This window comes from Ambystoma mexicanum, chromosome 1q, assembly GCF_040938575.1.
Source record: "Ambystoma mexicanum isolate Mex_15411 chromosome 1q, UKY_AmexF1_1, whole genome shotgun sequence".
Classification (NCBI taxonomy): Eukaryota; Metazoa; Chordata; class Amphibia; order Caudata; family Ambystomatidae; genus Ambystoma; species Ambystoma mexicanum.
Window position 1 is genome coordinate 515,090,793 of NC_090922.1, and position 24,448 is coordinate 515,115,240.

The window sequence follows — 24,448 nt, forward strand, 5'->3', positions numbered from 1 at the left end:
CATTTTGCATTGTGCTGCTGAGTAAGCTATCCCTGTCCGGTTGATACTCCTTACCCCCTCCAATCCCCCAGTAGACATTAACCCTTCCCAGTAACAAGAATAAAGGTTTTGTACCCCATTTTCCAGGTGTGTTGAGGGTTCTGTTCTTCCTCCACCATGACAGTAAGCATATAATGCATGCCAATTTCTACATTGCCACCAGAAAATCACAATGTAATTTTCGCATTGCCTCCAGAAAAATGTCACGTAGTTTCCATATTGTTATGGCAGTTTCACACTGCCCCACCAAAGCTAAAAGGGTCATAGTCCATCCCTTTACCATGGCGATCAATGTCACATCCAGAGTTGAAGAGTGGCATGGCCAAACACGAGGGAGTTGAGGATGTCATCCCGCACTACACCGTCGAAGACATTTCTGAGCAGCTGGCGCTGGATGAATATCTATCAAAATAAGGAATCTGTGGGAGAACGTAATCCATTGCAATGGGTATCAGGTAATATTATCCCCATATATATGGTCGCCGTATATAATATCGCCGGGAAAAGGTTGTGGCGATATTATATGGGTGACCATATACATATAGGGACAGTGGCAGCAGGGGTTGCGGGGGTGTCCCCTGCATCTTCCATGTAATAATGTCCCCACAAAAAACGGCTATTTTTCAGCGATTTTTTTGCATGGCGATATTTTTGAGGGGACATTATTACATGGAACCTTGCAATGGTGTTACAGAAATCCAAACGACTGGACATAAACGCAATTACCATCTGAATTCTGCAAGGAAAAGCAAAATTGTACAAAAACCTCCTTAGGGAGCGCAAATGAAAAAAGCATAATCAGGAGATCAACCATCATTCACGTAGCACTTTGTGCCTCAGGGGAACACAGTGCACTCATTCACCACTGCTGACCAGGGCCAGCACACCCCATGGGGGCCATATGTTCCACTACCTCCGGGGAGCAGAGATAGAGCTCGCCCCACTCCCCACTTGCATTGTGGCGTCCTTGGGGGCCAGGCTAGGGTTTTGAATTCTTCATGCAGCACTAGCGGCCTGGGGCTTTTGCTCCAATTGCCCTCACCTCTCCAACCAAGGCCCTAACTTGCATGGGCTGGTTCTTCTGCAGCCCATTACTTCACGAGTGCCGTACTGGGCATGCGGACCACGACTTTGACCTATGTTGCCCCGAATGGTCCCATAGCGGGCACCACGCCTCACAGACCATGTGTTCTAATTCTGGTTCGTTCTGCTCACGCAGCCTGGGCTTGGCCGTCCATAGCCCTCACTTTAAGCCCAAGTCCTGACTTACCTTGGCAAGGAGGGGTGCACCGCTGATTCTTCTGGGTCCTCGGGTCAAAGCTTCGCCCGAGCTACTCCACTCCAGGCTTCATCCTTCCAGGGAACTATGCCAAAGTGCGTCTGCTCCCTTTCTGTCTAGCCCTTCAACCATTTTTTCTAACAGTTGTTTTCCAGTGTTCTCTCTAGTCTTACTCCAGCTAATACATAGTCCCCGGGTAGGAGAGACCTACCTGCCCATTGGTTTCCAACATTCTATGGTGTCCCCTTCAGGAAAGTTGGTACTACACAAAACAGATCTACATTTTAATTAAACTATGTTTAAAACAGATCAGTGGTGTGTGCCTCTTAATTTTGCTTTGCAGGTGACCAGTAATGTAACCCCACTTAGTCGGGAGCGAATTCGGCCAGGGGTTGCACACGCTGTGGCCTCCTGCAGCACCATCTGGGAACAAACCCACAAATACAAGTTTGTAAAAAATCAGAGGGCCGTCTGAAGTTGAGATTGTTTAGCAGATCTGACATTCATGGCAGAATCCAGTAGTAGAGCGCCAACAATTTCAAACAATGTGGTAGATTCCCTAGCAGATGGAAATCTGCCACAGCTTCACTGCCTTCGTTGTGTAACACAATTGGAATCATTTAGAAACCGACTAAAGCTTTGCACTAGATTTTCGATAAATACATTTTAAAAAATCTAGGCGATTCTGTGCAGCCTGTAAGTGCCCAGAGACAATTCATTTTGCAGTGCCCTATTTACAAGTCCAGTCGTACACCAACTCACCTACAAACTCACTTATTCACCAAACAATGTTGTGGTTTTAGATTCTCACTCACATGTGCCGGTCACGACGTGGCCCCCTTTAATGGTTTTAATGTCGGCGTAGTTGTAAATGTACTGGCAAAACTTCTGAGTCTGTGTTATGAAATCGGGCTCCAGCTGGTCTTCCTTCAGTGTCTCGAGGGCAGCCAAGTTCTTCCTGGAGGTAGGGCGGTCCAACACGAAGCACTTGCGGGCGGGGAAGTAGCGTCGAATGTATTGCTTGGGCATATTTGCCTTAGAATCGGCATCTGAAGGATGACAAATGTAAAAGTGAGGAAAGCGCTGAATGACAACTAAGGTGTGCTTTACAATAGACAAAACGTTCTTAATAACTGGGATCGAACACAAAAGCAAATCACATATGTTTTGACTCCCTCTTTGGTTAACTCTGAGCGGCACCATCCACTAATGTTTAACCAAACACAACTGGAAAAGACGCGAGGCAGAAGCAGCAGCTGAGGGGCATTGTGTTACCACAGCATGAATCACTGATTATTATGTCCAGATCACAAGGCCTTATCTACGGTTTAAAGGTGTGCAGCCTCATCAGGAGTACTCTTTCCGGTTCTGGAGATTAAATTAGAGTAGAGTGTCCAGTTCTTAGTGCCACATTTCTAGAGAGATGAAGATACATTGCGGGCAGTCCAGAAGAAAGCTACCAAGACAGGTGCAAGTAATGCAGTAGAAACATGGTGAAAGGAGCAGTAACCTATGCTTGTTTCATCTAGATACTGGAGTTAACAAAAGGGAATATCCCTATAGTTAGGCCCTGGGGCCGCAAAATACTATAACACAAAGGTGGCCTAACAAAGCAGTTTATGAGCAATTTACCTAGATGCACTATTCTCAATTGGCATGAATGCATGCAAGATTTAGAGGTCTTTCAAAATCAATGGAATGAAGCAAAGGGTTATAAACAGGTGTTGTATCACCTGTAGATTCTTTAATAACTCAATTTATAGTAACTGATTTCAAAGACTAAAAATCATGTTCTGAACCATTTTTCTAAGGAACCTTTTCTTTTTTCTTTTTGTCTTTTTCACAATCAAACAAACTTTGGTGACCCATTTCTTGAAGGACACATTGTGACAAGTCTCAAACGTAAATACATACAAAATACATGACAAAGGACATGAAGACATGCATTATACATGCAGATACCCGAAAACAATGATATGCAAATAGGCTTGAACTTTGTGCAAAAAACGCGAATAATCTCATACTGTAATAAGAAAACAAATAGAACAAAAACAAACTGGCGTCAGGCCTGAAATTAAATGAAATGTGCCTTACCCACCCTATACAGTCAATTTTTCATTTCTAACTTTGCATTTTAGACATACAGGAAAGGTACAATGGTTATGTATTACAGATAGCAATATTTCGCGCAAATAGCCCAATGTAACCTTCGGAATGGGAGCTGAATCTGACCCTTTCTCGAGTTCAACAGAAGTGAGCGCCCTATATTATTATGTGTGCCCTCTTATATGAAACCATGTCGTTCTAGTGAAAGATGGGGCCTATTCCGGTTCGACGTCTCTGGAGTCTAGCTATCAGTTCAATACAGGTACTGCAGGTGAAACAGGGGGTTATGCTGTCCTGGATCCCTGGACATTTCGTCTTGTGGTCGTCGAAGCCTTCCTCTGGACCTAGAATAGGTGAACTCAAAGGAAACAGCAAGCACCTAATTAATACTAACTATCTGTATGGAAAGACCACTAAGTGCTGCTTTGTGCGGCCATTGTTATACTGACCGTAAATCCTGGCTCTCCCAGCTGTGGCGAGAGAGAGTGGAAGAAGATGGAGCAAGCAAAAGAGTTGTAGCTGATCTGGGCTAGCGGGAAATGTTCACCTGTACCAGAAAAAGCATATACCAATGGTGCATGGTGAGCTCCTGATGACATCACGGTCACTGACAAATGTGGGGCACATTATCCCTATTATTCATGTACCTGCGTGCTCGAGCGCTGTGTGTGTCACAGTATGTAAAAAGCTGGCATGTGCGACGAACAGAGTTAGCCCGGAGGTCCTGAATAAAGCAGTAAACTTGTATAATGTGTGTTACATGTCTCCCCTGTAGGGAGGCATGGTATCGCCCAAGTGTGTTGTAGTGGTCACGTGGGGAACCACGTGACCAAGTTAATAAAGTAAACGAGCCGCTTCCGGCTCGTCAGTCGAGACCCAACTGACTCCGCGTGTGTGTGTTTGGGAGGCACCATGCGGGTGCCCCACCACGTGTGCTGGGCCCAAGGATGGGGCCCAGCTCCAGGACGGTGCCCCTGCCGGGCAACACCGTCCGGACGGTGCCCCTGCCGGGCAACGCCGTCCCTGTGTGTCGCCCTGGCCCTGTGAGTCGGGCCAGGATGGCGACCCCGGCCTGGGTGCCCCTAGACCCGGGGCCGCGGTAAGCCGGTTGCCACCCGGCCCCTGTGCGGAGCTCCGGTGCCCCGGAGCGGGTGGAGTGACCCTCACCCTTTGTGTATACAGCGTGGTCGCTGCGACCCTGAGCATGTTGTCGGGTGCCACCCGACATGATCATGGGCTGCCCGGTGATCCGGAGCAGCCCCCCAACAATGGCGACGAGGCGAGGGGCCCCGGGTGCCCCGAAGAAGATATGGTGCGGGCCCATCTCCATCTGGGCCCGCGATGTGGAGGAGCGGAGGCTGTTTTCCCCCGTATCCCCGTGGGGGAGAGAAGTTTCTGCGGCGTCGGCCACGGAGGAGGTGCTGCCCCTCCCCCACCCGCAAGCCACGGAGGGGAGGAGCGGCAAACATAGGATGGCGGGCCCGACACCAGCTGGGCCCGCGCAAAAGAAGGCTGGCAAGCTGCCCGCCCCGTCCCCCGAGAGAGACGGAACAGGTCGGCGGCTGTGCCGCATGGACGGAGGCGGGCCCATCTCCGACAGGGCCCACCAAAGAGGAAGAGGATCTTCCCCCACCATCAGGAGCAGGGATGAGGTGTTTCCCCTGCGGGGGAGAGAGTGTCCACGGCATCGGCCGCGTGTGTCGGTGTGCCCCGCCACGAGAACGGAGGGGGGAGAAGTGTGCGGCCCGCGCCGCAGTGAAGAACGCGGGGCCTGCTCTTCCCCCGCCGGGAACATGCCGGCAGAGGCGCTGCCCCTCCCCCACCTGCGAGCCGCGGGAAGTAACACCGGCGGTGCGTGGCGCACAACAAAAAGAAAAGGGCGGGCCCAACTCTAACGGGGCCCGCAGAGGCAGCGAGGATAGTGCTGCGTCCCCCATCGCTGGGGAGGAGATCTAGGGTGCGGCGTCTGCCGCACATCGGAGGGTGAACCCCCCCCTCTCGCCTGGGGGGAGGCATCCCCTGTAGCCTCGGCCGCAAGAAAAGAAAGGAGGCGGGCCCAATAACAACTGGGCCCGCAAGAACATTGGGGCGCTCGCCACGAGGAGCGGGCAGGGGAGCTGCCTGCCCCTTGCCTGAATTTTGGCCGACAACAGTGGCCGAACCGTAGTGGGAGCTGCTGGAGCCGCGCAGCAAGGTTGCTTTGCCTCTTCCCACCATGGAGGCGGCCGCGGCCACAGTGAGCGGCATACATCGCCGCACGAAAGAAGAAGAAAAGAGGATGCGGGCCCAGATCCGACTGGGCCCGTGAAGGCAATGAGGAGGTGCCGTGGCCCCAAGGGGAGAGAACTGTGCGCAGCACCTAGGACTGTGGACTTGGCCGAGGTGGCCCCTGGGCCTTCCCAGGTGCGGCTTTGCCGGCCCTTGAGTGGTGAACTGAACTGTTATGGGTGGCTGCCCACGTATGATGTCGGACTGGTCTCCTGCAGACATGCAATTGCTTAATATGGACTCAGTAGCCATCTACATGAAGACTGGGACCCTGCAGACCCTGGACTTGCTTAAAATGGCCCATTCAAGTGGCGATGTGAAGCTGTGATCCTGCATATTGTGGCCATGCTTTAAATGGTGCCAGGGGGGTCAACAATGGTGGCATTCAGTAATAGTACAACCACTCACCCACGTTAATAAAGGGTGGATTAGTAGAGTGGTTGTAGTGGTAGTAGTTATGTTGGGGTGTGGTTTTTTTTTGTTGTTTCGTTGTTATGAAAAAGGAGGAGTGTTACATGTCTCCCCTGTAGGGAGGCATGGTATCGCCCAAGTGTGTTGTAGTGGTCACGTGGGGAACCACGTGACCAAGTTAATAAAGTAAACGAGCCGCTTCCGGCTCGTCAGTCGAGACCCAACTGACTCCGCATGTGTGTGTGTTTGGGAGGCACCATGCGGGTGCCCCACCACGTGTGCTGGGCCCAAGGATGGGGCCCAGCTCCAGGACGGTGCCCCTGCCGGGCAACGCCGTCCGGACGGTGCCCCTGCCGGGCAACGCCGTCCCTGTGTGTCGCCCTGGCCCTGTGAGTCGGGCCAGGATGGCGACCCCGGCCTGGGTGCCCCCAGAGCCGGGGCCGTGGTAAGCCGGTTGCCACCCGGCCCCTGTGCGGAGCTCCGGTGCCCTGAGCGGGTGGAGTGACCCTCACCCTTTGTGTATGCAGCGTGGTCTCTGCGACCCTGAGCATGTTGTCGGGTGCCACCCGACATGATCATGGGGCTGCCCGGTGATCCGGAGCAGCCCCCAACAATGTGGAGACACAAATGATGGAGGAGTTTGTAAAAGCAGCCCCCCCTTTTTTTTTTATTAAAAGTAAATAATGTATACATGGCTGCCGGTCCATCGCTCTTCCTCGTCCCAGTACTAAAAAGGGGAGGGCTGACACTGTGTTTTACTGGGAATACCGATATATTCTTCTCCTATATCACAATAGGCCATATAGGTATGTTGTATAGGTTCATGGTTGTCATTGAATACTGTGGTAATTCGGTCATTTTGGTCCAGTATTGTCTTATCCCCCTGGAGCTTATAGGGCCTGGATCTCACTCACCCACCTGGCAGAGGTGATGGCCACAAGGAAAGCTGTCTTCCACCAGAGGAACCTGAGAGGGGCCTGATGCATAGGCTCAAAGGGGACTACCATGAGCTTCGTCAGCACCACGTTGAGTTCCCATGCCGGGGAAGGAGTCTTCACCGGCGGGAAAGATCGAAACAGTATCTTGAGGAATTCCTTGAGTAGATGGTGAGACCAAAGAGAAGATCTTCCTGGAGACATGGTGTAGCGAGAGAGCGCTGCCAGATGCACCTTGACAGAGGCGTGCGTCAGCCCCACATTGGCCAAAGACAACAAGTGTTGAAGAATCTGTGGGGCCATGACCCTCAGAGGGGTGATGTTTGGCATCCGACACCACGTAGCGAAACGCTTTCACTTGTGCCCGTAGCATTTGAGAGTGGACAATGCTCTGGCCTTGGCAAGCACTTCCCTGTAGTCTGCCAGCAACTCAAATCCTCCAAACTCTAGGGCTGCAGGAGCCAAGCCCTCAGGTTCAGCGATCCTGGGTCGTGATGCACGATTGCACCTCCTTCTCTGGTGAACAGATCCACGACCACAGGCAGCTTGATTGGGGCGACGCCGACAGGCTGAGAAGGCCTGGGTACCAAATCTACCTCGGCCACGTCAGGGCAACGAGTATCATCCTTCATCTGCACTGTATGAGTTGACTGATGACTCGCAGCAGGAGAGGCAATTGAAAGGAACGCATACAGAAACAGGCCTTCCCATGGGAAGGAGAAGGCGTCGCCCATGCTCCTCGGCTAGTGGCGCCTGCTAACAAATTTCCGGCATTTGGAGTTTGCCACCATCGCAAACAGATCGATCTGGGGCCTGCCCCACTTGAAGATGCGGTCCACCTAGTCCTGCTGAAGTTCCCACTTGTGGCAGGAGTGCAACTCCCTGCTGAGGGAGTCGGCAATGGTGTTCTTTACTCCCCCCAGGTGAAAAAGGATAAGGAACATCTCATGCTAGACGGCCCACAGACACAAATTCTGCGCCTCTCTGGAGAGCTGTAGGGATCGAGTGCCCCCCTGCTTCCTAATGTAGAACATCCTGCTGGTGTTGTCCGTGAGGATCCTCACCACCTTGCCCTTCAGGGACGGAAGGAATTACTTGAGGGCCCAGAACACTGCCGGCAGCTAGAGGATATTGATTTGGAGATCCTTTTCATCCGGCAGCCACAGGCCTCTGGCATGCAGACATCTGGTGTGCGCTCCCAAGAACTCCAGGGAAGCGTTTGTAGTGACAGTCTCCTGGTATGGGGGGTTATAGAACCCTGTGCCCTGGGCGATGTTGGCGTGCACACCCCACCACCTTATCGCCCAACGGAACTCCTCGTCCAGAGGGATCTTGTCCGCCAAGCTTCCGGACACTTGAATCCAATGAGCGTCCAGGAACTCCTGAAGAGGTCACATCCGCAACCTGCATAGCCAGATAAGGTAGATGCAAGATGATGACATGCCGAGCAGCAACTTAATGGTCCTCACCGTGGCGGTCTTCAGTGACAACAGCCGTTGTACTTTCTCCAGCACGGGCGCTATCCTCTCCTCCGAGGGCGACACGAGGCTGGTGACCATGTTGAGCCTGGGTCCCAGGAACAGCGCGTTCTGTCATGGCGTCAAGCAGGACTTTGAATAATTGACAGAGAACCCCAGATCCGTCAGCAGCTGGAGGACCACCTCTCTTGAATGGAACCGGATGAGTCAGTCGTCGAGGTACTTCGTGAACACCCTGGGTGCCGACTTTAGGCAGAATGTCCTCCAGATCCAGCGATGTCAAGAAGTCTCCTTCCTCCAGTTGGCCGAGCACGTGCTGCAACGTGACCATCCTGATTTTATGGGACTTGAGGTACTTGTTGAGACGCCGTAGGTCTAGAATGGGTCTCCATCCCCTGGTCTTCTTTTTGACTAAGAAGTATCTAGAGTAGACTCTGGAGCCCCGAAGTCATCTTGGAACTAGCTCTATCGCCCCTTTTTTTTAGCATGGCCCCTACTTCCAGTTGGAGCTGAGGGACAGCTGCTCCTGCCACAACAATTTTGCTGAAACTCCAGGGTATGTACGTGGGCGAGAGTGTCCAGTGCCCATCTTTCAGTGGAGATCTTTTCCCACTCGCTGACAAATCCCGCCAGCAGGTCTCCCACCAGGGTGCATGGGTGGGGGCCTGACATCCTGGCAGGTTCAGTCCTGCTTTGGTGCCAGCTTTCCCCATTGGGGGTGATGACGGCGCTGACCACCTCCACCGTAGGCCTTGGAATCGCTTCTATAGGCCTCCTGAGTCGTGGATCGTGGGGGCTGATGGTACAACGAGGAGCCTCCACTAAAATCTTTCGGTGACCTGGCAGACTTTACGCCGGAGGCGCGAAAAGAAGAGCGGTGCTTCTAGAGAGAACCCGGGGCACGAGCCTTATCTGTATCCGTCTTGATTTCCTGCAAGGAATCCTTTCCCGAAGAGGTTATCCCCGTCGAAGGGTATGTCCAGTACCCTCATCTGGACCTCCTGGTGGAAATCGGTGGCCTTCAGCCAGCCTCGATGACGGAGGCAGACACTGTTCCCCATCTGTCGGTAACCTGTGTCCGCGATGTCCAGGGCCACCATGATGGCATGATCAGATGCCACTTCACCCTCCTGGAGGAGTGTGATTGCCTCCACCCGCTTGTCGTCTGTTAAGAACTCCAGAATCAGGGCCAGCTTTTACCACAGTTCCCTGTCGTACCTGGCCAGGATCGTCAATGCGTTGGCTGACTTGATGGTCGACGCCGGAGTAGATGACCTTCCTCCCCATGGCATCCAACTTCTTCCCCTCGTTGTCTGGAGAGGCTGAGGATGATGATGATGAGTGGTCGGATGACCTCTTCCTCGCCACAGCTGAGACCACCGAGTTTGGCGACAGTTGTGACCTTAGGCACTTGGGTGCGGACTCCAGCCTATCCTGTTTGGCCGGGGCCGAGTAGTAATTCTTCAGGAGGGCTAGGCCTTCCTCCCACACGTCGTCTAAAAGGAGCACTGCCATGATGGTCTTACTCTTGGCCTCACGCCTCTGGTATAGGAAGCCCTCCTTCTTGGTCTCTTCATTCGTCAGCTGGAAAAGCTCAAAAGCCTTTGCGACCATGGCATGGAACGATCCCACCTCATCCGGTGGGGATGCCCTCAGCTGCGGCAAACCGCCCACCATGATGATGTTGTCGTCCGTCATCGCCGTGTCCGTCCCCGGATTCCTCAGGAAGGAAGGGTACCTGGAGCGGGTGTGGAGGTTGATGCAGCGGCGTTGGGTGGCATTTCCTCCTTTTCGCTGGAGGCTGATCCGGTGCCATCGGGGCCGGAAGCATCCTTTTTTGAATGTCTGACACCAACGTGTGCAGGGTCAAAAGGACGTCCAGAGATGCATCTCGAGTCAGAGTGGGTAGGCCTACTAGGCCCTGCACCATTGTCGCTTCCAGCGTTTGCCATCGTCACCCTTAACATCCTTGTGGCTCGACTGTATGGACTCCTGGTCCTCCTCGTCCGAGGAAGAAACATCCGTGGCTTGGGGTATGGCCTGTGACCTCATCGCCCCCCCTTTTGCACCGTGAGGGGTCTCTGCTGGGCTCAGCGATGGCATCGTCTTTTCCGGTGTCTTCGCCACAGCACAGCCTCAGGGGTTGGGACACCCTGGGTGCAGTCTGGGTGCAGTCAGGGCTACCTTCACAGGGTCAGCCCCTTTGGCCTTTGAGAGCGGCCGCCAACCAATTCAATCGACAACAATTTTTCCTGGGCCTTCTTGGGCAGGGCAGCCCCCTTTTCTTCCACCCTAGGCTTCTTGGCATTCTCCCGCAGCTTAGCCGTGTTGGTCGACTTCCTCTTTGAGAAGGAGCTTGATCGATGGCTGGAGATAGAGGCAGATGGTGAGGTTGATCGACCCTGGTGAGGTTGGGCGACCCTGATGGAAACGGACTCGCTATGCTTATCCTTGTCTTGGGCCCCCACGGATCGAGCACCCTCAAAGGACTTAGAAGCCAGCTCCACGGACCGGCTGGTCCTGGGTGAGGCATGACCCTGCTTCAGGCACGGGGCCGAGGCCTTGGCGCTTAGCCACGCTGCCAGTCTACTGTGACGATCTCATCGTTCTCTTGGTGAAGCCGAGGCAGATCTCGCAATCCCATTCTTTGTTGTCCGGGTGAAGACAGTAGAGGCATTGAAGGTGTTTGTCCACCACAAACATGTTCCGCAGTCCGCAACTGGAGCGGAGCTTGAAGAGGGAACTTACCTCCTTCTCTGTCATGGTCGGAGATGTGGAGTAAGCCCGATGGCCTTCTGGAAACTTCAATGAAAAACTTTACGATCCTTGCCCTTGAGGGGTGCTAAAATTCACTGACAACGGATCCCCGCTTGTCGGCTGATGAATAGAAGAGCACATGGGCTCTGTTGTGACAAAAATCAGACTTTTTCTCGAAAAAAGCACAAAAACCATAGAACAGCTCATGGAGCAAAACACGAGGACTAACAACACTTGAACGTGCGTTATAAATCTGAAGATGGTTGCCAGAGGAGGGGCTTAGGGAGAAGGCAGTCATTGACTGGGGGCAGTATGACTCAGAGTACAGTGATTGGTTTAGAGGAGAAATACAGTTTTTAAGTGAAAGTGAAACTGTTTTTTCTTTTACCGAAGATTCCTGGCCTGACGGTGGAGAATATTCATGAGCATGTGAATCCATGCTAGCCCAATGCTGGAGAAATAAACATACCCATGAACACGGAAGCCAAAACGTGTGAGAAGCAGCTGTCTTGACACCGTTGCTTGATCCCGCTGGTGAAGTTAGCCTATATGGGACACCTTGTGAACCTTGCCAGGGTGGGACAAGCCAAGTCTAGAGAAATCGGAAGAATTTCCTCCACTGAAGTTCTGTTTATCCCAATCAGGGCTTGCAAATTCTCCTTGCCAACTAGCAGAGGCAATGAGATTTTATTACGGGTGAGGACCATTGGCGTGGTTCTAACCCCTCATGGCAAGTATAGGGATGTAGGAAACACTAATTTGCTATTCACTGCAAACAAACATTCTCAGCAAGTAAATAGCAAACACACTTTTCACTGTGTGCCACTGTCCTCAGGAAAGCAGCCTTGCACTACATATGAGATTTATTAATGGTGAAATGCATCATTTAACAATCACTTGTAATTCTGTTACTTTTATGAAGGGGTAAGGGCATTTTCTGGGGGCGAGTAGGTAAAGTAACTTACTAGACCTCTAGGGCTAGTGACATTAAGAATGTGCAAGGGCTGGGTCCTCCTGTTCACATTTTGCATTTGGATAGGCCATCCCCATCCGGTTGATACTTCTTCCCCCTAACCCCACGTAGGCATTAGTATAACCCTTCCAAGGCCAAGAATAAAGGTTTTGTACCACATCTTCCAGGAGTGTTGAGTGTTCTGTTCCCACTTCTACACTGCCACCAAAACAATCACAAAGTAATTTTGGCATTGCCTTCAGAACGTGTCATGAAGTTTCCATATTGTTATGGCAGTTTCAACACTGCCCCAGCGAAGCTAATAATAACATACATATTTCAACGTAATACCAGAAAAATAACATACAAGTTCCAATACCAGCATACCAGACACCCTCAACAAGTACACAGATGCCATTCCCCACGCCCACATGCTAGCAGGTACAGTAATATGTGAATGTACCCTCCCTCCACCACATACCACTTAGTGCCATGTATTCCCAGCTGCCTTCACCAAACCCCAGGTCTTGCAGTGCCCTCGAAATCCCATTTAACACCCCACCACTACCACACAGCAGGTATTGTTGAACATGCTTAGATACCCTTAATTGGCCACAAGCACCCAGAGAGGGTTAGGAATTGATGTATGCCATTTAGCTCCTGCTTTGTAGCCTAGAAGAGCCTGTTAGCTGGACACAAACAGCAACCAGAAGCATCAATTGGCTCCCCGGATCAACTGGTGCCATACAAATATACCTATGTGACATTAACTCTGTGCGTTTGGGGAATGTGTAAAAGGAGCATTAGGACAGATCCAGAAGACATTTAAATAATAATGGTTCCCTCCACACAGTACCACAATGTAATGTTTCTCCATTAAAATTCACTGTGAGTATAGACACTCGCACAGTATTCAATGACAGCACTGGGACGAGGAAGAGGACACGAGCCATGAATATCGCCAAGCGGAACTAAAGCATACGCTCTAGTCCTTGTGATAAAATGATTGGTCAGCCGTCAATTAAAGACCGCTGAGCTCTAGAAGCCGCCACGACTCCTGGGAGACCTGCAAACGACCAGAGGGACAAGGCCAAGGCCCGACAGGTACAAGGGTGGTCAGTCTGGAGGTTGGGGAGACCCAGAGAACACACGGGGCATGAACCAATGGGTGGCAGTCTGGAGTTTATGAAGACCCCGAGAGCACAAGGGGTGCAAACCAGAGTCTGGGACCCAAAGCATAACTCCATACTCCATGAAGTGACGGGGAAACACACACTTTATCAAAGTGAAAGATGCTCACAGACATGCAGAGCGAAGGAAAAGTGAAGCGAAGTATCATTGTGCGCAACCAAGTGAAGGGGGTCTGCAACCCATATCAGAAATGCAGACCCCAATTCGGATCAATGGAGATTACAAACCCTACAGAAACAAGTGATATTCACAGACCTTGACAGGAGAGTAAACCAAGGCTGTGAGTGAGCTGGAAAACACAAGGAATAAAGTAGAACAATATTTGGGAAAGGCTCTGGAGAAAGGGAATCAACCCCAAGCCTTGTGTGTCTTTTGTTTGCTTCCGTACACCAGTTTTCAAACTTCCTTGCAACAGTCCTTGAAAATAGGTCTGTCCACAAGGAATATTTGTGAATGACACTGAAAAGGCTCTGGGGAAAGGGGATAAACACCAAGCCTTATGGAGCTTTTTGTTCACTTTTCCAACCCAGGAAATTCTCTGGAGAAAAGGTTGTCAAACTCTGTTGTGGAACTTTTGTTTGCTTTCCACACCGTTTTTGAACTTTCATTTGGAACTGTACAACTGAGCCGAAGGGTGGGCAGCTAAAAGTTGTTTTCCTATTAGACCTTTTTATTAAATTTAGATTGTGAGGGATAGTTTAGGATTTGGACCCAGTTCTGCGTTTTCATTTGGACATTCTGACACCGACAATGCATTAGTTAGTTTTGTTGGGGCAGGGAAAGCCCTCTTAGAGAAAGGGCCAGTTAGGTTATCCTCCAACCCCCATCTTTGTGTTATGAATAAAAGCTTGTGTTATGAACCAAAATACCAGCCTTGTGCCCGTGTCCTACTCCCAGACTCTCACACTGCTCTCCGAGTACCTTGGAAAAAAAAGGTTTTGTTGGCATTGCAACCTCCAATGTAGATACCCCACAAACACAAAGGCATCATCCCTACATGTGAGGGAATAAAGCTACCATTTCACATTTAAGATGGTTTTCTCAATTAATATCTCACACCATGCAAGGTACGGAGTGATGGGCGCATGTTTCCCTTTATGGCCATAGAGAGCCCACTGACATAGAGTTGCACATATGAAAAAGAGGGTCACTTTACCTGGAAGCAGCTTCAGTGCATTTTCAAGGTACTCGTCTGCTGAGATCTCACGCCCTTCTAGTACCAGTTCCAGTGTGAAGTCCCGCACTGTCCACACAAAAGCGGGGAAGAAGGACATGAACTCTGAATCATCTTCATCATTAACACCCTCACTCTGCACCGACTTCACCTTAATGCGTTCTGTTAACTCTGTCACATAACTCAAGGCACCAGCTAAGGAAAAGAGGTTGCATCTCCAGCTTTGGCAGATTAAGCAGATTTGTAATAAAAGAGGTACTGCAAAATCGCCCCCCTCCACAAGACAACATAATTCGTACCTTCAATTAGGGTAGGGGTCTGCAACCTGTGGCTCTCCAGATGTTTTGGTCTATGACTCCCATGATCCCTCAACATTGATTAGCGCTGGCTAGGGCGTATGGGAGTTGTAGTCCAAAACATCTGGAGAGCTAAAGGTTGCAGAACACTGTTTTAGGATATGAGAAATGCGGGTGAAAAATTAGAAAATCATAAAACATCACCACGGTGCTCCAGGTTTCCCAAAATGGTAGCAAATGTTTCAGAATGTATTACTTGTTGATTAACATTTGAAGTTGGACACACATATTTGTGTTAATAGTTGGGTATGATACTAAAGCTTCCCCTTCGTTTTTAGGAGATTTAGGGTGAATTTCACTGCTTGCGCTAGTAGTCAAAAAAGAAAACTGAACATAAAGATCTGGCCAATAGCTTTTCCTTCACTGGATGCTTTTAACATGTATGTGCATATACATCCACAAAGAAGAGCACATCAAACAACCACTATTTTGCACTCTCAATGCTCCATCAAAACACCATGAATCAGGGAATATGCTAATTCAAATCACATACTCATCCAGTCCCAGGCAGCTTAGGTGACACAGCCAACAAAGGTTTGCCAGCTACCTCTCCTTTTAAATGGTGTTTTTTGTACAAAGGAAGGTGCAACCACAAAAGAGACTGGGCTGGAACTTGGATATTTCTGCTGGCTTTTCTATAGAACTTTGGTACTCTTCATTGCCCATGTGAAGGTGAGGCCGCACAGAATATGTACCTTTTTTCTTGTCCAGGTGAAGAAACTATGCTGTGCCAGACAAAATCTAGCTTCTGTGAGCTAAGAGACCTAGTATAGTTTATCTCTTGTAGGGTAACCTCTGCGAGTTAAATTTGACCTGCATGAGCTGGTGGTGGTATGTAGAATTTCCATATAGCTTTATAATGCCAACATAAATGTTAGAAAATGTACTTAAATGATGTTTGGACATTGTTTTCCAACATGCCCCACAGCGCAACCGTGAGGACTGGAAGCACATTTGTCCTCGCCGAGCCCACCTCTGCTGACTGCAGATTGGCCGGGGCTTGCCTATCCTGACTGTAGGCATGGGAGCCAGCAGGTAACGACAGCCTCCTCGAAGGGCCACCTATAAGGGGCCTCTACCTTCCCTGTCTGGGCCAGTCCAGGCAAGGACGGCACCACAGAGCCACCCCCTATATCTACCTTACCTGTTCCCGTGTGACGCCCAACACCACCTTTACTCTACTCTGGGCTCCTGCTCTGTCCGAGGTGCTGGACTGGATTAACTTCACTTTGTAATGTAATGAGGCCTCCCCCCTCCATTCCCCTGTGTGCAATTCCTAGTGTATTCTCTCCTTACAACCTATTTTACTACTCCCTCGCCGCTGCACATGGCAAGCTGCCTGCCGTCTGTAACCAGTCACCTGGACTGTCACTATTTCACCATACAGTCGTAATCACAACCATTGTGCCGCTTAGATCAGCCTGCTGCCTCCACACTTTGCGGTAGGAGTTCTCTGATGCCTTCTTGCCTCTCTCCTGTTATTCACTACCTCGCTGTTCATTTCGCTATCTCCGGGTGCAGCCATGGCATCCACTGGCTACCGGGGACGCTGTGTTCCCTTTTTCACATTTAACTGCCTGTGGCCCGCTTGCCTGTCATTGCCACTTCCATCTACTCCACCTGATCCAGCAAACGTGCCAGATCTGGCTGGTTGCCCACATTATTCTGTTTTACTCACTCATCTTGCCATGGAAACAATGCACCTCCACGGCTTCTGTAAACAAATATTGTCTTTTACACACTAAAGTTGCCCCATAACATGCAGTGAGCTGTTACCACTGGCCTGTGTTTTTGCATTTACCTATCTGCAACCACTGGATTGACATTCGCTGGCTGTGCTGTGTTTTGCATTTTACCTACCTGCAACCACAGCATTGACATTTCGCAGCCTGTGCCGTGTTCTAAATTGTACCTACCTGCTAACACTGAACTGACATTTCGAAGCCTGCGCTGTGTTTTTGCATTTACCTATCTGCAACCACTGGATTGACATTCGCAGCCTGTGCTGTGTTTTGCATTCTACCTGCTTGTAACCATTAGATTGACATTTCTCTGCCCTGTGCTGTGTTTTGCATTTTTAACCATGAGATGATACTTGATGTAGCCCCCTTCACAATCAGGTGAGGCATTCCAATGTTGCACTTTACCTACTTGTACCTGCATATCTGAAGCCCCCTGCACCTTGCAGTGAGGCATTCAAATTCTGCTTTTTTACCTATTTGTACCTGCATACTTGATGTAGCCCCCTACCCCATGTGGTGAGGCTTTCCAAATTTGTGTACCCACTCTTCATTTCCAGCCTTGTGCTGTGTCTGAACCTGTTCACTTGCACTTAATGTACCTTTCTCCTCCTTCCTTAAGTATTTCTCCTTCTTCCCCGCCCTGCAAGTCCCCTCCTCCCCCTCGGCCCTTATTTCGTGTTACAGCACTTGCACAATCTAAATGTCTCAAGGCCTAGTACGAATGTGTTGTTTTGTTTTCTTCATCCCTGTTCCCCCCTCCACCTTTTTGTCTTGATGCACTGTGAAACACCATTTGCTCTGCTGTATAGGCGCATTATAAATACCCAATAAAATAAATTGTTCTTTATCACCGAACCAACCATCAGATCAACATCTCTCACCACTATTGGGACCCTAAAGTATCTTTGATAGGAGGCGGATACAGTTGTGCAAAGCATGGTCTGTCATTATGCCACCATGTGTTTCATTGTTATCCAGGTCGAAGCGCTTGCACCTAACATGTCTTGCCCACAACACACACATGGACACTGTTCTGAGGCACATACACATTTTGGCATGTGCCATGACCAGAGCATTGGTGAACAAAAGGTCAGAACACTCAACCAGGGGAAACAAGCGGAGAGAAGTGCGGAGTTCGAGCCTCATCACTGAGGTGGTTCTTATGTTGAGTAATTTCAGCAGTTTAACAAAAGCACCTGTTAAATGCAAATTGCAGTCATTTGAGAGTATGATTCTGAGAAAAAGCATTACAAATACCCCATATTAAGGTTTACTATTAGTAACAAGCATGATGTATATGCCACCCAGTCATTCATATTACATTTGACTATGAGGGTGATAAAAAAATATTTTTAAGACAAAAATGTACAACATAGATGTGCATCATTAATTAATTTTTTTCAGGATAGTTAATGAACTGGTTTAGCCGGTCATGTCATCAATTAACATGTGCTAGACAGTAGGTATTTAAATACTGGTGCGTATAATGAGGAAGGCATGGTTCCGGGGATAATGTTATCATAAAATTGATTTAAAAATCTCCAATATTTTCCCTGTTGAATTCCTCCTAGACAACCGATATTAGCATGGGTCCCATACTGTGGCAGGACAACATCATCAGTTGAAATTCATAGTTATTATCCTAGTTCATTCCCATGTTGGTCAACCAATGCTCTTTTACCTCCTTCTTTATTTGGAGAATACTTGCAGCCATGGCCAGTTACCTCTATATACACAAAATAATTGTATGTTTCATTGTGTAGAGCTTCTGCTAATCACGCCGTATAGAAATACTATACCAGTCTGGGCCTTCATATTTTCACTAAATTTATTAAACAGGTTAAAATTAAATTAGGAAGATGTGCAAAAATACTGAGAATTAAGCCAACTGTTTAGTTGCCGAAAGATGGAGGTACGGAGAGTATCTATGTGGAGGAAGCTCTTCAGCTTAGTTATAAGCTTTGACATGAAGATGGTTCGCTGGTCTGTCAAAATCTCCTTAGAAAATCCCACCTCCAATTTAGATATCTCAAATTTACTGTGTATTGGGTTGGATGTCAAGGTTCCTGGGTTTGAATGTTGGGAAAGAAACTGGTATAAAGAGCACTCATTGTGGCAAAAAAACAGATTTTGAGAGTATGGATGAGAAAGATGAATTGGAAAATTATGGACGAAGTTGGCACGAGTTTAATGAATTGTAAGCTTGATAAGGATAGACCAAACCTTCCTTTTTCCCCTGCCCATCCTCTTACATATAATGCTGTATTTAAGTACTGTAATTAGTATTGCTTGTATTTAATATAAAATAGAAAATATGATTAACGAAAAAATCCCAACTGGGAGAAACTGGGCATGAGTTATTTCATAATGTGTTCATAATGTGGCGGAGTTGGCTGCAGAGTTGCAGTCTGTGGCAGTCACTCCATTTTTGCTCCTCTGAGACCGGAGTCTCTCTACAGTTTCTTGCCTTCCATTTGTGGGTGGACCCATAAAACCCTCATTCAGCCGCGGAGCGGCCGCGCAGTTGGCTGCAGAGTTGCAGTCTGTGCATGGCTGAAATGGCTTCAATGTCAGTGCGCTTGCCCTCTATGGACATGGACCACGAACCCGTGGAAGCAGAGGAGGGCCGCCTGCTCAGAAGCGCGTGCCCGCGCCTCGCTGCGAAAGCCTTACAACAACATGGTGCACAATTACAACATTTGCCGGGTCCATCACATAAACATCTAAAGACCCCAGCAGCAACAACAGTGAACGCCCGTTTAAAACGGGCGGACTTCATTGACCAATTTTCAGTAAAAAGTTTCGAATCACCAACCATCTTGTCAAAAACAAGCCCCACAGAAGCAGTGGACACGCGTCAACACGCACCTGGCCCCCTGCCTCCAGCGTCGGATCCGGAGCCTCTCTGCACCTTGCCAGTGCTTCTTCGACCGCAGCTCCCACCCTCACAGCTCTGGGACTCGATGGCCTCCGGAGGGAGGATTGAGGCCTGTGAGCGGGGGGGGGGGAGCTCGCGCTTGTGAGGAGCGCGGAGCAGATGCCGCGGGCTAGCCTGGGGGGAAAGCGAAGTCCTGCACCCCTGCTCTCGGCAATGGCTGCTCCGCGAAAGGACCTGTGCGAGGCAACGCAGCAGCGGGTCATTCCAGGGGAGGAGCCTGGTTCCATCTCTCCTCCCCCAGCAGCATGTGACACAGGGTCACGCCCCCCTCCGAGGAGGATTTCCACCTAGCGATCTCACAGGCAAACGGAGTGCAAGAGCCCTCTGGGGACGAGAGAGGACCAGAAAAGCATTCAACAATCCCCACGGCAAATCCAGGACTCAAACACACGCTACAAATAGTAGCTCAAGTGCACTCCAGCCCACCACTCAAAGCTCCTCAAATCTCAGAGGGCTCCCCTTGTCGTCCAGCAATCGACTGCAGGGTCCTGGTTACCCCACGAAACGAAGTTCAGGTCCCTGGCCTGGGAAAGCCCCCACCCCCCTTGCCCACCCCTCTGGCAGGAGCGCCAAATAATAAAAAACGTAGTAGAAAAGAGGCAGAGTCCCCCGACACCGGAATCTCTAGAGCCTCCAGAAAGAAAGTACCCCCAAAAACGGCTAACAGAAAACAAAAACGCACAAACAGGCTGCAGGCGCCCAAAAACAAAACAAATGGTCAACCACCTAAGAAACCTTGGATCCCAGAATCAATAAAACCATTGGTTGCTAGCCTCGTAACTGACTTCTTTCACGCATTCGCCCCAGATTCTCATTCTAGGCAAGCTGATCTTACCGATGAGGAAATCTTGGAAGCGATTAAAACCTGTCAACCTCCAGAAAAAGCAAGAAAAATAGGTTTATCGTCAGATCAGCGTGCCCAGTCCCAAAATTCCGCAAATGACAAACAAGACCCACCATCCCTAAAATGGCCCTTGCAGGTGGAATCACCAAAGCAATCTGATTCGGCCCCCCACCTTGATCCGGCGCCCCGGATTGCATCTGGAAAGGAGAACTCGTCAAAACAAACAGACATGGGCACCAACCCTGGTCGGGGACTCAAACCGAACCAAAAAAAGGCCGAGCCACTTTACCCACTGACAAGCTTACCAGTGAGATGACAACAGCCTCTCCCTTGGAAACCCCCGCACCTGCCAAACCTAAAGCCATGCAAGCCCACATTGAAGGTTCCTTGAATTCAATCCTGCCGACAACCAAAGACCACCCCATAACTTCAGGGCAGACAGGGGCACAGTCCCCTCAGGCTCTAGTCCTTAAAATCCAAAAGGCAGCAGCGTCGTTCAATGGACAGAAGCCCGAAACTTCAACTCACGACGCAGGCCCATCCCGGATAAACAAGGATCAGCCAGACGGCCCCCGGCAGGAAGGCGCTCCAATTGACCACCACCTTAAACCGCAGCCCCAGGTGCGACCCAGCCGTGGCCCACCAGACCTATCATCCTCGCCTGTAGTGAGACGGCTCCTAAACGAGAGCTACTTACCTTCTCCAGCTCCCAAACAGCGCCCCCTCCCTCAGGGTTCCCCAATGGACTCTCCAGCGCAACATAAGAGAGACCTTCTATCAATAATGTCAGCAATCACAATTTCAATGAACCCATTCACCAAACTTTACGAAGGCATCAACGAAAATCTGAAAGACAACACCTCGATCCAAGCAACAATGCTTTCGAAATTAACTTTTCTCGAAGGATACATCACAGCCTTAGATGATAAATTCAAAGGCCTAACGCTGGACGTGGAACAAGGACACAGAGAACTTGCGAACATCCTCTCAACGTACTTCATGGGGGTTAAACCAGGAGGTCTAAACTCGCCAGTGCAATTCCAATCTCCTCCTTCCAGTGCCGCCGTCCATCAATCATCAGGTCTCGGCTCGGCAAATCCCGAAATTCACGAGGTGATCGACATCACAAATGACATTTTCAATGCCAGTGCGGGTGGAAGACCCTTCCTACCCCCTGTTTACAGGTCTGAGACCAGAAAAGTCAGCACCAGGGGGAGAACCTAAAACTCAGAAATTTAAACCAGTCAAGCAACAAAGCACATGCTCAACCAAAAGAAAAGAGAAAGCGGGAAACCCGTCTCAAAGTCTGGTTTCCTACCAAGCAAAACCAAAGGTGATAAACGTCTCTCCCAGAACACCAGATGACTTCCTGGCAGACGAGGTCTTGATGAACATCTCTCAGCATTCAGACGATATTCAAGACACAAGGCCGGACAAAAGTGGGAAAAAGCACCAGTCACTAAATTCGCCGGGCCCTCTACTTGACTGCGGAAACAGACTCGAGAAAGAAATCATCGATGAATCGTCGGAAGAGGACTTTGCTCACGAATTTACCACTCTGGAAGAGCACAGGAAAATTCTCCAACGTCGGAAACCCACCAGCCCCCGTAGCCCTCCCAGTTCTCGAGTGGTGTCGTTTACATCACAACCAGCCTGCGAGAGGCCAACTCGTAAAAAGTCAGCCTCTAGTGTCCAACACCTCCAACAGTATGGGAGATGAAAGCAGGACCACCACTCAAAACCCAGAGGAGGCCCTCTTTTAGAGCTAAAGTCATCCTACAAAAGGGGGCAGCACTCGCAGCCCCACTTCACCTCAAGAACTGAGCAATATCGAAAAGGAAATTACTCCTCAAGGGAGTCCCCCATCAAGCTCGAACAGCATTCTGAAAACAACGACGACATAATACTGAATAGAAGAGGGATACTCACGCTATTCAGCCTGACCCCAGCCCTTCGGGAAATAAAGTCTTCAGACTTAAAAATAGTGGATCCATACCACTCAAATGACAGAGCGAAAGCCTACATCCACGCAGCGTCAAAGCGCATCAAAACAGCAATTGCTCGAGCAACTAATCATCTGGCTGCGTTAGGATACATCGTGCAAATCGAACCTCACAAATTCCAATGTCAGGAGAAGGGTCACTCGGAAAGGAACTCGGCTCGCAAGGACAAAACCCCAGAAAAAGAGAAGGGAGCGGATCGTAGAAGAACCACTGAACCTACCCGAACCGTGGTCAACTTACACTCCAAGCCAAAGGCGAGCCCCTGCGGCAAACTACAAGACAAACCCAGGCGTGACAAGCCGATAAAGACCACCGATCTCAAGACCCCGAAGACTCAACAGCCAAATCCAGACTCGCACAACTTGAGCACGACCATGCTCACTGCGCAGAGAAACAGGGCAACAACCCGAGAACCCAAAGAGAGTGTTAGCACGTCTTCAAAATCAGCTGCCAAACTACAGGGGTCGTGGGCCTGGCTCCCTAAGGCTCTGTCTCAATCGAAAAAATAGCAACCCGCAGGTTGGCTTGCTGGGTCCTCGGACTATCGGAAGGTCGACCACTCTTCATCTTCGCTACACTTCTGCTCATGGAACACGAGAGGTCACTTACACCTCACAACAACGGGCGACGCAAATTTAGCCTCATTTGACATCATTTGTCTCCAAGAGACTTGGCTCAGACAAACTCCGGCTATGGATGGCTACGATACCATCTTGGCCACAGCCAACAAAGGGGTACTGGGACGCCCGACATCAGGTCGCCCTTTTGGCCTGCCGGCAGGGAATTGGTCTGACACTCAAGTCCACCCTCCAATCTAACCTCTCAATCTTGCCAGTACTACTTGATTGGGTCGAAAAACCCTTTTCCAGTCCATCGCAAATAGTGCTGATCAATACCTACTGGAACCCAGCTGCCATCAACCACCAGAATTACCTGTCAATGAAGGAAAATTTGGTTGATGAAATTCAAGCAACATACCAGGTCTCTTCAATTATAATCTGTGGGGACCTGAATGTCAAATGCACAAATGAGCCTCGAATGCCGGATGAAACCTCACAAACAACAACAGCAGTGAAAAGAGGGTGTCTATGGTCTTCTTTAATGTCCTCAAGAAAGTTCGAAAATCTGAATTTTGTTTTCCCAAATGACCAGCGTCTGCCAACCTGGGAAAAAGGATCACTAAACGTGACCATAGACTACATTTATGCATCCAGACCCCTCCTGGGAAACATAAAAACATTTGAAGTCCGAAAAACCACAGCCAGCGACCATAACCAGCTGACGATGTCCCTGGCAAACTACTTCAAAGAGCCCACACCGTACGCCATGGAAGTGGAACCAAACGCCCGTGGAAACCGCCTAAACTTGACAACCCGAGCGGTCACAGCTTTGCTGGCTAAATATAACATGGACGGAATTGCTGAGGGCTTCAACTCCTTGGACTATGTGCCCCTGCTGCTTAAACACGTGGTGAAATCAAAACAGAAAGTTCCATCCTCCATGTCTCCCAACCACACCTACGACATCACATTGGTGGCAAAAAGACGTGAACTCCGCAAACTCAAGAGACAGCTGGGAAACCATCCGTCGAATAATCTGTCGGCAATCTCAACCTATAAAACTTGGGTGAAAGACCATCGACACCGACTTTATTTACAAGATGCGGAAACCATGTTAAAAGCTATCTGTGGTAACAAAGTCAAAGAATTTTGGTCCTTGTTGAAATCTGCGGCGCCTTCGCACAACAACTTGACCATCAATGCTATGCCGGAGCATAAATGGATCACCCATTTCACTACTGTCTTCCAAGCCCCTGCCCCAACTGTTCAATTGGACAATCCATCTCAGATGTCAGACTGGCTCAAACTGGATGATCAACAAGAAATCAGTAATCACCTCAAAAAACTGAAGCCCTCCAGAGCAGCGGGCCCGGACGGGATCTCAAATATCGACCTGAAAGCTAACCGACCGGAAA

The 24,448-nt window shown here is 49.7% G+C and overlaps 1 protein-coding gene across 3 annotated transcripts in view; it reads right to left on the reverse strand.

Annotated features, from left to right (window-relative positions):
- Positions 1 to 24,448, reverse strand: part of LOC138530413 (guanylate-binding protein 1-like) — a 1,110,598-nt gene that overhangs the window by 536,485 nt on the left and 549,665 nt on the right. For all 3 annotated transcript variants that reach the window (XM_069640909.1, XM_069640906.1, XM_069640908.1), the window contains 2 exons: positions 14,573 to 14,772; positions 2,134 to 2,367 (listed from right to left, as the gene is read on the reverse strand). In XM_069640909.1, the coding sequence (XP_069497010.1) occupies positions 2,134 to 2,367; positions 14,573 to 14,772 (434 nt within the window). The remainder of the gene's footprint in view (positions 1 to 2,133; positions 2,368 to 14,572; positions 14,773 to 24,448) is intronic.